This window comes from Panthera leo, chromosome B4, assembly GCF_018350215.1.
Source record: "Panthera leo isolate Ple1 chromosome B4, P.leo_Ple1_pat1.1, whole genome shotgun sequence".
NCBI lineage: Eukaryota > Metazoa > Chordata > Mammalia > Carnivora > Felidae > Panthera > Panthera leo.
This window is the reverse complement of record NC_056685.1, coordinates 57,073,201-57,087,560: the sequence shown is the minus strand read 5'-3', so window position 1 is coordinate 57,087,560 and position 14,360 is coordinate 57,073,201. Positions and strand designations below refer to the sequence as shown.

Genomic DNA, 14,360 nt, shown 5'->3' with positions numbered 1-14,360 from the left:
AAACATACTTATGAACACTTTCCTGTGTACTCAATATTGAATTACTATTAGGTTATATTGAGATAAGTCAGAATTTGGTGCCTTTTGAGAATTTCAAGGAAAGATGTTATTAGGTTTGATGTTCTCCATCTCTGTATCTATTAGTTGTGGGACCACAGATAAATTAATTAACTTATTGGTTAGCCTTGGTTGCTTCATTTGTAGTTGGGATAATACAGCTACATATCTAATGTAGTTTTTTTTTTTTTAATATTATGAGATCATTTGTTTTATATGTTTCACAGTTATGATAGAGAGTTCTCAAAAAATAAAATTTATCATTTTGTCACTTTAAATTATTCTAAAGGAGATAAATAGTAAGGTATCAATCAGTGGGAACTATGACTGGGAATGGCATCAGCTCTTTGAGACAAGTATGACAATGGAGTTTCTAAAGTGAAAAGGAACACTTAAAGAACACTAGTTGGTCAAAAACGTGATCTGAGGAAAATTCATATTCTAACTAACCAAATGGCAATACAGAAAGTATGAGGGTACAAAAACCTTGAATTTATAACCTCTTATTATATGCCAATTTCCTGGCAAAAAAAATGCATTATGGGAAATTGAAAGTTTAGGTATTTTTAAAACCATGAGCTATTGAATTTCTTAGTTGTTTTCTGAAGAGGTCCAATTACAAGACTCTAAGTTAGTTTGAAGCCACACGTGATAGGTCATGGTGAGCTTATCAGGCATTTATTTGGTGAATGACTCACAGATGTACATTGGTTGCAAGTTTTGTGTTTCTTTTTTTTTTTTTTTTTTTAAGAGAGTGGGTTCTTTTCAAATGTTTTTGTGATGAAGTAAATAACATCGTGGGGGAAAAATAGATGTACATTTTCTTAAAGCCTCTTGCTTGTGTCAAATGTTGTTATTGTCTGACACTGATTTGCTTTAAATTTATTGTGGTTATAATACTAAATGTTTTATTTCTCAAACATAACCTTCCAAATTCCATAAAATGTGAAAGCTGTAGCTTGATGGTAGGAACATTCATAAAATATCAAAATGTAATCTGTACCCGTGACAACATATTGCAATTTCAGTTATTAAAGTAGAAGGTGTGTAACAACTATATCTTAAAGTAGAGGAATTAAACAGTTCCTTTTAAGATTAGAAGAAAAAGGGGCACCTGCGTGGCTTAGTCGGTTAAGCATCTGACTTCAACTCAGGTCATGATCTCACAGTTCGTGGATTTGAGCCCCGCATCTGACTCTGCGCTGACAGCTCCGAGCCTAGAGCTTGCTTTGGATTCTGTTGTCTCCCTCTCTCTCTCTCTCTGCCCCTTCCCTGCTCCTTCTCTGCCTCTGTCTCTCTGTCTCTGTCTCTCTCTCTCAATCTCTCTCAAAAAATAAATAAACATAAAGAAAATCAGATAAAATAAAATTAGAAGAAAAATATTAGAAATGCTTGCTTGAAACATTGTCTGGAAAGGGTTAAGTTTGGAAATAACTTGTCTATGATCTTTAAAGTTCCTGATATTCTCTTTGAGAATTTTCCAACAGTGTTCCCGAGCATATCTTGTATTTCCTTAGCCTGTGTGAGTCTCCTTTTTATATTTGCAATGGAAACAACATGAACTCAAAAGCACACTTTTCAGGTTCAGTCCATTCTCCAGAATACTGTTTCAGCAGTGTCAAAGAGACTCATTAAGTGAAAAATTGTTTTATGGAGTTTCTATTGTAGTTTGTGCTCTCTTCTGCTCTGGAGATGTATTTCTGTTTGTGTACCTTTGTTTGTAGACATTTTTATATTTCCTACCAATTTAATTATTATTCAGTTGTCATTAGTGCTTTCTGATCATTTGCTTATTTATTTTGGTTTTAACTTTTCTTACCGTGTTTATCCTAGAGGGCTTGGATATGAAACAATTTGAATTTTAGTCATATATATAATTAGATTTGTTACAAATTTTTCTTGAATTCTCCTTTTAAAGCTGTAGTACTTACCTGGGGGTTCCTGCGTAGCTCAGTTGGAATAGCATGCAACTCTTAATCTGGGGGTCCTAAATTCAAGCCCCACATTGGGTGAGAATATCAGATATATAACAAATTGAATATCTTAAACTTTTCAGGCAATTGATAAAGGATATAGATTTATTTAACACATATATTGTGCTAGTCATTAACACATATTTAATATTTATACATTTTAACATTTAATATAAAATAAAAGTATTTATAATAGTAATTTACTATTAAATATTGGATTCATTGGGTCAATTGAATCATTTTATAATATTATCAATAACAGGATTTGAGAAGAACATTTTAGAATTGCCTTCTCTTTTGCTGACATCCTGAAGTCTTGCAGAAATGTTAATTTGCAATAGAGAACTCAAACGAGAGAAAACTTTTACGGCCTAGAGAGATACATTTAAAATATTTATTCCATTCAACCATCAAATACAGCACCAACTTAGTGCCAATGAGATTATATCAAATTGAATTTTATTAACAATTATTCGAAAGCCTTTATGTCTGTTAAAAGTAAGTACTATCTTGGGATTTTCATTCAGCTATAAATTCTGGATTGTTATTTTATTCTGTATTATGGTGTCACAAGTGAAATAAGATCTGGTTTCAAGTAACAAATGGGCCACTAATTAGTTGTATGACTTTAAATTCCTCTTGCCCAAGTTTAAACACTGGGAAAGAAGGATATACCAGTACTCACTCTTTTCTGATCCATGAGCTAATCTATGTGAACAAAATTCCTTATGAGCTTGGAGTTCCATTAATTCAAAGTATCATTATTAGAATAATCATTATTATATTGGGCAGATTTTCTGTCTAGTTCCTAGTCTGTTTCAATTTGCTTAGCAGGGATGATTGTGCAAGAAATAATTTGTTTTGGAAAGGCTATAGGGATGTTTATAGAAACATGTTGAGATTGTAAACTAACTTCCAAACCATTAACATTTTCCTATATGTTCTTTGTGTTTATTTCACATATGTATACCTACCAATACATAGATCAAGAGTCTATGAAAATAAAACCAAAGGCAAGGAAGATTCTGATATGAGCATTTTTCCTTTCTAGTAAAGTTGGCCTCAGAAACTCATACTTGCTTTCTTACCTGCTCTGGTGACCTTCTGGATTAGAGTTTCAGAGAAACAACCAGAGGTAGTAGCTGTGGCAAGACAGCAGCTGGGACCATACGGATCTCAGCATCCTGCCTTATGGCCATTATTTTTGTTTCTATCTTTATGCTGCCACTATGTCTCCTCCTTGTGCTCTCCCTGCATCCTCTCCTTGCTGCCTCCTCCTTTTCCTGATCTCATCTCCCATTGCCCCTAGGAACTCACCCTCCCTCCTTCTTCATTTTTCTCTATTGATATTAGATGAAACAAGATACCCTAATTAGGAAATCTTTTAAAAACTATTTTTTAAAGTGTGCGCAGCCATGCAGCTACCGTTCCCTAGTTCCCATAACCACTGTTAACAATATACAAAATTATTTATTGTATACTTTATCAATTAGATGTATTAGATTGTAGGTCCCATAAGGTCTTAAATAAAAAATAGGTGTTTAAAATAAATGCAACAATTCACTTATTTTGCTATGTAGGAATGGGTTGTTGTTGTAATGAAAAAAATAATTTGAGGTTAATGACAAGAATAGTGAGTAATATCCTTCCCCCTTCCCCAACTGCTGAAAAAGAAAATCATGTCAGCATCAAGTCATTTTTGCCACATCCCTTGTTAACAGCTTTTTCAGGGTGGGTCATCATTCTGTGTTTTGTTAGTATCTTAACTCCATAGTGACATGCTTAAATCTTATTCCACATTGATTTTGTTGTATGTATACATTTATTTTTAGGATATCCTGTGAATGATGGATCCTGTTATTAAGTCATTATCAACTTTGTCAAAAAATGTATAAGCTTTCAATGAAGAATACATTTATTAATATGAGAAGGTTAATAACTGGTTTTTCTGTTTGGAATATGTGTAAGGTGTCTATGTCTAAAAAAGTAAACTTACTGTCTGCCTGTCGCCAGAAAAAAAAAAGTGGGACCTAATCAAACTGCTATGGGGTCAACCCTTGTGGTTTTAAAGGCCCTTAATGTTGTCCAGCTGCAAAATAAAAGGAATTGGGAGGGGAAGTTGGAAGGAGTGGAGGGGGTTGGGGGGGAATGTGTGGAAAAGAACAGGGAGTCTGGCTTTTATTTTTTTTTAAAGTGAGTTCAGTGCCAGCCTGGACATTGGCTGTGCAGACTATTGAGCCATTGTCTGCTCCATTTCCAGAATAGCCCCCAGTTAATCACTTCGGCTTTGAAGGGAATTTCCTCGTGGAATTCTCCACAGAAAATCTAATCAACTGACCTGCCCTCTCAACAATGGAAGGCTTTTTTTTCTCTCTTTCCCTTATTGGGGCGGGCTCTGTAATGTAGCCTTTTGTGCAGAATGAACCCTCCCAGTAGGAGTGGAGAGCGTGTGTGAGTGACTGAGTGTGTGTGTGTGTGTGTGTGTGTGTGTGTGTGTGTGTGTGTGTGAAGAATGCACACTATCTCGTGTTGGTGAGTGTGTGCTCACTCCCTGACCAGATGCTGCGGTGCGCGGGGCAGCCACCATCTCTGCATGCGTGTCTGTGTAAGTGTCTTTCTCTGTGTGTGTATGTGCCTCTGTCATTTCATGTCAAAGGTACATTACCTGATTACCTTCCTCGCCTGCCAGATTTTTATCTAGATAATTGGAACTGCTATGGAGGCTGTGCCTTGCCAGCCAGCTTAGGATCTGTAAAGCCATAGTTTGTCCACCTTGTTATCTGTGTCTGCCTGGGCAGAGGAAATTAAAGAGACCCACAGCCAGGGGAGCGCTTCCTACCTCTGACCTCCCCAGCAATCCCGGACAGGACAGTTTGTTGGTACCATCTTTCTGGTGTGGTTTGGGTTTTTGTTCCCTCGTGTGTGTATTATTTTGGCATGTGGATACCTATTCCCCTCCACATCGCACGTCGTGTTTTATGGAGTTTGAAGCTGAGGAAACTTTGGTTGGGTTGCCAGGACGTTCGCACCACTTTGTGGAAAGCACGAGCTAACAGTGAGACCGACAGAGTGAGTGACAAGTTGTTTACAGGTTTCCTTGAAGGGGCCTCTGCTATATTTCAATCTGTCAAAGTTGCTTTTCTTCCCTCAGAACAATGCCTGATTGTTGTGTGTATGTGAGTGTGTGTGTGTGTGTGTGTGTGTGTGTTTCCGTGTGCGCACGGAGAGAGCCTAGAAAGGGGTGAGGGACTAACAATTCTTTGTGTAAAAATGATATTACCAACATCTATTTTTTTTGCTTAATTAGTTAATAAATGCAGTTTAGTCGTGGTTCTCTTAGTATACAGATTTCTCTTTTAATGAGCAGCAAATGCATTAAAAAATCATACTGTTTTGTGTGCGTATGAGTGTGTGTGTGTGTGTGTGTGTGTGTGTGTGTGTGTGTGTGTGACTTATTATTTAGAGGAGAGAGAGTATGGGAGACGTGTTAAATGAGTTGACTTCTCACATTCGGTGATGTCTAGAAGAGCGAATTAAAAGGAAAGGACAGGCACCCTGAGGTTGTCTAGTGCCTTGCAGCCGAGCGCGGCTCCCGCGGAGGGGGGGAGCAGCCAGACCCCGCTGCTGGAAGTGCGCTACCCCTTTAAGAGACTGGTCAAGGAGTCCTAGGAGAGGGAGAGGAGGGTGGGGGGGGGGAGAGGGGGAGAGAGAGAGAGAGAGAGAGAGAGAGAGAGAGAAAGATTGAGAGAGAGGGAGAGAGGGAGGGAGGGAGGGAGAGAGGGAGAGAAGAGAAGGGAAGAGAGAGAGAAAATCAATTGGTTTAGAAGGTTTGGACTCACTTGACAGGTTCAGTTGGAGACGATCATAGGTGGCTGCTGTGACAAAGGGAAATTGTGCTTTTCCAGCATGCTTACTGACCCTGATTTACCTCAGGAGTTTGAAAGGTGAGTACAGTTTTCCCCCCTAATATATTGAAGTACAACTCTCATTTTACAGTCATCTCTGAATCAATTGGAAGATGCTTCCCTAAAACGTGTTTGTTAGAAAAGCTTTTAGCTAGTGCTTCTGCAATCTTGTTAGCTGATTTTTGTTGTGATTGCCCGGACCAAATTGAACTGATTGGCAAAGTCTCCGAGATTTCTGTTAATGTTTTTAGGTTGTGTCCTATAACAGGAAATTAAATGAACATTAAGCATCTCTCTCGCTTCCACTCGCTGGTTTTCTCTTTCTCATTCCTTCTCTTACTTTCTTCCTTCACTGATATTTTTCTCCCCTTCTTCACCTTTTTAAATGCTTTTGTGCAGAGTGTTACCATTTTCAATATCTCTGTCTCCTAATTTCTGGGGTGACAGAAGGGTTCAGTGGTGGTTAAAACAGAGGCTATAAGTTCCTATCTGATCCTTCCGTAAAACTTTGGAAGCTGCCTAGTAAAGCACATGACCTTTTGTTGATATAAGAGAGCAGATTTTTTTTTAAAGAAAATTTAACATCACAGCAGTGTATCAGTATAGTACTCTGGAAACGTCAAGAAAAGCGAAATGCGGATGATCCCTTTCTAAGTTTTAGTAGCTACTTTTTGTGCTAGTTGTCTTAAACTAATTTTGATTTACTGTATTTTTCCCTTTTGCTATGATGAGAAAAAGTGTATTTGTAATTAAGTAGTTCCTCTTTAGAGAAATGTGTGTAATATCCTTCCATTTGATGTTGCAAGTAAAACAGGGCTTTGAAAAAATTTTAGCCCTCTTCGTGTTCCTATAAGTACACATTGCAGTTTTTAAATTTGAGTTCTTATCCCAGCATAAGTTCATTTTTTGGAACTATAAATAGAATTTTGTTTGCCATTAAAAAGAATTCAAACTTTGTATTCTGTATGGTGAATTAAAAAAAAAAGCTAAAAAAAGCCAGGATGCATGATACCCAGGCTTTTTTTCATTTTCATGAAAGCTACCTTCTGTATAAACATTTGTTGTATCTGACTATGCAATGCAAGCTAGGTGCTAGACCAGCTGGTTAAAAATATGCTAAGTCAAGCTGTTCATCGCTCAAACGACTGAATTTGATATGAAAAGACGAAAAAAGAAAGGACAAAGATTAAAACATTCTAGAAGTGAAGCAATGGAAGAGAAGAAGGGTATTGAGAATAAAATAATGCTTGAATGTGGTCACATATTAGAGTAGCCAACATCAGATCAAGGAAGAAAGTAAAATAGCTAACATGTATACTTTAATACTGTCTTCTTTCTTTCATTTCATCTCTTCTTCCTCCTCTTTTTTTTTTTTTTTTAATTAGGGTGCATCTTCACAAGATAATTCCAGTGAATGGTTGAGCTTTCTTAACAATCTTGAATTAATTTTTTTTCAAAGTTCTATATATTAACTCCTTAAAATAGTTAGCTTTTGTTTGCACATATAGCCTGTTTCATATGTAGATACTGAAGTTATTTACATTGGGACATACTAATTCTTGGTGTTGCAGTTTGTAATATGTATACCACAGTAATTTTTCTAGCGTGCACAGAGTAGCACATGATTACCTTCAACTCTATATACTTTTTGAAAATAAAACTCTGAGTCTGATTTGTAAGCCTGTTAACAGACTGTTCTTATAAAAAGGTAGTTACATATTAACAGGCTGTAACCTATTTCTCTATATAGGCAAGCTTTCCTGCTGTGAACTTTATTTGTATTTTTTTCAATTATCTCTTTTGAACTAAACTTTTCCCTTTACTATTCTGATGTTCAAATCTCTTAACTTTTTTTTTTTTACTCCTGGTGAGAATTTCATTTTATTGTCACCCAAAGGCATGCTTTTCTTGCTGGCTAATTAAATAAGCTACTGATCATCAATAGAGTTATTAGTATAGACAGAATATTTGGAAATATTAGTAGCTGAAATAATTTTTAAACGTCATACAATATACAATTTCTTACTAATTTCCCCTGTGGTTGTAATTGGTAATACAGACAAAAATCTCAGTAATTCATTACTATTTGTTTACACTGAATTTGTACGAGTGAGTATCTATAGTCACCCACATAGAGTATATCTTGCAGACTTAATATTGAATATTTATATTCTCCAAAGGAGGTATATTTGCTATAACTGCACTGTCACATATAGCCAGCTTTTTTTTTTCTTCTCAACTATTGCAACTTTCATTGAATAAGTAGGTCATTTCCATTGAGTGTTAATTTTTATTCTGTTTGCTTACCTGCCATAGATGAGTTATTCACTCAAACTTAGAAATCTGAAAAGAAAACTTTTACATTTCTTTATGAAATAAAGTAGTTTGCTCTAGAGGCTATAAATAAGTGGCTTTGGGTTCATATATTTTGGAAGTTTTATGTGATCTTTTTTTCTAACTTCATTGGTAGAGTCCTATCCATCTTCTGTTATTCTTTTCAACCTGTAGACTATTTTGAACTTCAAGAGATATTCAAAACTTAAATATCAGGATCAAATTTTGGATTTAGATTGGTTATGTCTGTATTATCAGCCCTAGAAATGAACATGGTCAATGCTGTCAGACTAATAAGCACTTGTTAAATAATTCAGAAGTCGTAACAGTTTCATTGTTAAAAAAAATGTTCAGGAGGTAGAACAAATTGAAGAGTGATTCTAAAAAGTAAACAAGTAGAAATATTTTATTTTCATTTTTAAGCATCACTGTCATAACTGATTATGAGTAATGAAAAGCACAATTCTCAGGTGTGGGTGAATAGGCAAAGTATGTTCTGAGACATTATTTGTAAGCAATGTCTTTTACATTATACTATTTAGAGGAAACATAACTGGCAACATGATCTGAATGTCACTAATAGCATCATGACAAAGAACACTTGAACTCTCCTAAAATTTTTAAAAGAAAGTGTGATAATAAAAAATCAAGACATAAGGTTTTTCTTTTCAGAATACTCTATTTTTTCATATTCCTAGAATGAAAATATTTAAAATATTTGCCTTAAAGATCAATTTTATCTTGTTTCTGATGAATAAAAAAACAAATTTTAATACTATCAATAGTATTGTGTTATTATTTCCTTTATATTTATATTTATCCTATTTGATTATAGTGTAATAGTTTTATGACTAAGCTACTTGTTAGACTTTCTCATCGCTTTATGTTAGAGAGTTAATTAAAAAGCAAGTGTAAGATGATTGCTTACGAAGACAGGCTGATAATGTCTAGGAAAAAAGTTGGGATTAAAGGTAGTGGGATGAAGCAAATTAAGCTTATAGTATCACCTCTTTGCTTCTCTCAAAACGGGTACAGACAACAGGCTGTCTATTTTGTACATGTTGAAAAGACCACTACAGGAGTTGAACCTTCTGCAGTAAAATTCTAACTTATTTGCTCTATATTCCCATCAAAATTTTTTGTAGTCATGTTGACTAAAGAAATAATTTTTGACATCAGGAAAATTTTAAGTGCTTTTTTTCTAAAGACAGAAATATACATCAGGTACTGTGAAAAGCTGTTTTGTAATTACCATGTAAAATTACTATTAGCGGACCGCAAGAATATCTCTTACATTAGCGGTACTTGAATTACGTAAAGTTTGGCCATAGTAATAAAATATTTATTACCCAGACATATTTATTCAGCTTAGTTAGAAACTTTATGAGTGATCAGTGCATTCAAGTCAGGAGGTAACCTCTAGGTGTGAATCAAAGGAAAGTTATCTGTTCACATCTGTCAACCTTATCACAACTGTAAACCTATAAGTTTGATGTTGTATTTTTAGGATATTGTGACACATGCCTTAATTCATTTTATTTATTTTTTATTGCTACTTTGTAGAGGAAGGGGTGTCTACCACTGATGATAGGTTTTAATTGCTGTCTCAATAATTTGCAAGTTAATTCAGCTATTAGGAATATACCTTACCTGAAACACTGGACACACTATACTTCTATCACAGTCACACGCTAGTACTATCCTGAAGACATAGCAGGAGACCTGACTGATCACCGAGAACAATTAAGGGTTAAATGTCAGGTGGCACTGTGTGCTGCTCAGTGTTTAGCAAGTTGACAGATACAGAAATGTGTGAATGTTATGATTACTTTACATGTTGATGTGTTCTTTTCTTATCTTATGTTTCTCAAATATAATAAGCCTAAGATAACATGGTAACGTATTTACCTGTTCTTAGGGAGCTTTTAACTAAAATCTGTGTATGCATCGTACCTGAGAGGCAAATAACAAGACCAGCTCTAATACTTTAGTACGTTACTCCTCTATAGAATTAGAAGCGATTTCACATGAATTTAAAAAGCAAAATTACATTCATGGATAAAGTCTGATCTTTATTGTCTGTTCTTCCCACTGTCAATTCTCCAAACACCTAATGGCAGTATGTATAATGCCAATGTGTATTATGTAGATTGAACATCTCCCTTTTTATAGATTAGCTGAAAAAGTATAATGGATGAATTTTTGCTTTCTTCCATAATTTGTTGTTCATTTATAAGTTCAATGAGGTTAACTAGCAGCATGGGAAATAAACCAATCTGCATATCTCTCTTATACTAACTCACATACAATTTAATATGTCAGGTGTCTGACCCAGATGATGGCAGTCAGGTAAAATGATGTTCAAAGATTTGACCAAAACATGAAACATCGTCCTGTTAGTGGAAAATATCTATTGAACAGGAAATGGACTAAAACATAGCAAATTCTTCCTTACTTCATTCATTCTCTCCTTGTATCCTTTTCATTGATTGATAGCATCATCATTTATATTAAATATAAAGATCAAATGCTCTATAAGTGAACACCATCAAATGATATTGCTAGAGAAGAAAAAAAAATAAGGACTGTTAGTATCTTGCTTGAGTGAATAGTGTTTATTTGGGACACTTTAGGAGAATGCTTCATATTCCTTCATTTTAAGCAGGAACTGATCATGGTTCAGGAGAAGACTTGTTATGCTTTCTGATTTCTGTGTTTTCTCCTGCAGTTTGGAAACTGCATGCCTTTCCCTTTAGCATTATCTATTCTTCCCTTCACTTACTAGTTGAGAGTTCATACATCTCTGGAGATCCTGTGGCGTATGGTTCTGCTTGTCCAATAGGGGGGTGTTGCATTTATACACATTCAGTATCCTTTTCCCTTGGAGCCTGAGAGTAAAACCTCAGCAGTACTCCCTGCCTTTGCCAGCCTGAGGAGTCAGAGACTCAAACTTGTTCCCAGCTCTTGCGCCTTCATTGTAGAGCTGCGTTCTGCTCAGTGGGCTGCCGAGAAGGACCAGACCGAAACAAGATTTAGAAGAATTCTGGTGAGAACTGTTTATAGGGATATGGTATTTTAAAAGAATGTGGTAAACAAACAGAATTGTGGCATAAACAAAGATAATTAGCATAAACAATGTCGTTTTAGGACAGGTGGTTTAAAAAAACAAACAAAACAAAAAACCCAAATATGAACCCAACTTGAATGCTGCCAGTTTGGAACCACTGAACCTTAATCTGTACTTCATGAGAATTTCCCAGGTTTGTTGATAAACTTGTTAACATGCTTCTTCTGTTTCTTTTGTATCATTTTCCGGTCATTATGCCCTTTTGTCACCCAGCTTGAAAGTAATTAATCTATTACAAGGTAGTTTAAGGACTTTTACCCATAAAACATGACAGAAGGAAAATTAAAACCAAAAGCTTGTAGATGTCCATAGGCATTTGAAGTCAGTGTTGAACCTTAAATCAATTCAAACCTGAACTCGTCTCATTGTATTTTAAATCTTTTATCTAAGTAACATTTCAGTCACTTGGCTCTTTAGTGTTAATATATTTACTTTTGTCTTGCCTTAGAATTCAGAGATTTTTTTTTTTTTTTTTGCTATGGCTGAATCATCACTTGTGTTATATGTTTATTTCTAAGTGTTCCTTATTTTTTCTTCCTATTTTTTCTCTATTACTTAGTGAAGATGGTGTAACAGTATATACATGGAGCTGGTAATCATGAAATATGAGGATGCTAGTTGTGAACCACATTATCTATACCTGCTGTGCCGTCATGATGAATTCTTATCTGAAGACATTTAGGTTTATTACTAAATGACATTTTTTCTTAAGACCTTATACTGAAATATTTTGACTTTATTGAAATGTGGAGTGTGATGAACAGAAAGCTGTTTGTTTTTCTTGCATTAAGGACCAAAGTTTTTTTTTTTTTTTATTGAAGTTAAAAATATTTTTTTTCCTCTTTATTTTCTCATGGAGAGTGGGGAACAGGAATTCAAAGTAGGTATCTCTAGTATTCTGTAGCCCTTCTCTGTGCTGAAATGAAAGCATTTGTGAATGAGTTTTGGTTTCTTGGAGTTATAAAAATGTGTGTAAACTAGTAAACCATGTCTCATTCATGTGCTATGGAGATTTCTCGTACTTCAGGGACAAAAATAATTTGGCTACTAACGAATTAGGGCTACCTGCCAGTGCCAACACATACTGTAGGTAAGAGGAACACTATAAAGAAAAGCTGCTGGCAGCAAATCCATTGAAACTTTCATATGTAACAGCGTTCTATTTCTGCTCTTCACATCTTTGAAAGAATGTGTTTTTCAAAAAAGAAAATGTTGAGAAACAGAAAATATGATCTTTCTTAAAAATGTATTAGTAGCTTCATTTTTAATATTTCTCATTGTGGAGATGCAGAGACTTTTATATTATGTTCTGTGCACATGTGCCTCCCCTACCCATCCCAATCTTTTCTGTCACATTGAAACCTAAGAATCAGATACAGTCAGAATAGATGTTATATGGAGAAATAAAATTTACTGTCTGGGCCAAAAAAAAAAAAAAAAAGCATCCTCAAAGCCTTACAAGGTTTTTATACTGGCAACTTAAGAGAGTTAGATCAGTTGGGACACTGAGAAGCAATTTTATAAAGGACGTGTCTTCTCCTTAAGGGCTTCAGGACGCTACTGGGAAAAGAAGGGAAAGGGTTAAACTGCTTTGCTTGTTAATATGTGTGTGTGTGTGTGTGTGTGTGTATGTGTATATTTTAATCTAGTAGTAAAAAAAGACAGGCCCAAATGGTGTTTGGTTGATACATTTTTAATCAAAATTTATTTTAAAATGTAGTAAATGATTTACTTTATTACTGATTTTGGATTTGTTTGGTTTTTTTATTTTTTGTTTTTTGTTTTTGTTTCTGCTTTTATTTAGTTTTTTATATTAATTAGGATCAGTATGCCAAGAGGATAGTTTGTTTGGGAAGTGGTTGTAGAACTTTCATATAGGAGCTGTTGAGTTGTCATTTTAAACAACTTTATACTTATCTAATAAAAGAACATTGTAATGAAAAAGAAACACAAACTTTGAAAATGAGAAATACCCTTCACCTGAGAACATAATATTAAAAAAAAATAATGCTTTATTTATGCTATGCTTTTTCATTCACAGCTACTATAGGCTGCTTGACAAAGTTCTAAAACATTTTTATTCTGATTCCAGAGTTAAGGTCTTACTTGTTTGCCTTCTATTATTTCTTTGGGTTATTTACCTGGGCCAGATTTGTTGGGCAATAATTTACAAAGTCCAAAGACTTTATTTTTGCTCTTTTCCTGATGTCTCTTTGTTTCATGCTCCCCCTCCTTATTTGCTGTTGAGTTTCGTCATATGTTGGAAAACAGTTTACAGGAATATGTATGTCCCATAAAATTAACGTTCTTATTTCTTCTTTTCACCTGCACTACAAGAGATCTATGTTGAAGATTCATTACATAATATATACCCTTTAGTAGAGAAAGGAATGAAGTGATGATCAAACTATTCAATTTCTGATTCATTTATTAATTCAACTTTGAATGAGTGATAACTAAATGTACAATGTCAGATTCAGATCGCCATCTCTCCCATAATATCATCAGGATGTGAAGAAAACGTTTATGTAATATTCCAAGTACCATTAATCATACAACACCTAGGAGTAGAAAACCAAAGATAACACTGAATGCCATTTCTCAGGAAAGAACTTGTATTTCCCTCCAGCCCTAAACATAGTTAGAATATAGAAAATAGAAGGAAGAGCTATTGTTTTTAGAGCCCTAAGGATTATGGGATATAAATATGGTTGTATATTCGCCTCTAAAAAATTAACATTACTGGAAAAATAAAATGGATCCAATTTGACCTATAAAGAGTTTAGAAATAATTAATGGTTTAAAAGCATTCTTTTAGAGAAAGAAAAGCATATCCAAAAGATCCTAATAGCAGTGTAAAGAATCAAAGTAAAGGAGCAGAATATATGGACTTTTATAAGTAAACTAAAAGATAAGTGGGAACCACTAACACTTTTGTGAAGACTAAATATACTAGTGTTCTAG

At 34.7% G+C, this 14,360-nt stretch overlaps 1 protein-coding gene across 16 annotated transcripts in view; it reads left to right on the top strand.

The window, feature by feature from the left end:
- The window catches only part of SOX5 (SRY-box transcription factor 5), a 1,003,938-nt gene that overhangs the window by 592,634 nt on the left and 396,944 nt on the right, over positions 1–14,360 (top strand). The window contains exon 1 of one of the 16 annotated variants that reach the window (XM_042946050.1): positions 5,937–5,974. The exons of 12 other annotated variants lie outside the window; for them this stretch is intronic. In XM_042946050.1, coding sequence (XP_042801984.1) covers positions 5,937–5,974 — 38 coding nt within the window. Of the gene's footprint in view, positions 1–5,936; positions 5,975–14,360 lie in introns of those variants that run through there. 3 more of the 16 variants (XM_042946052.1, XM_042946067.1, XM_042946068.1) reach the window with 3 other exon arrangements.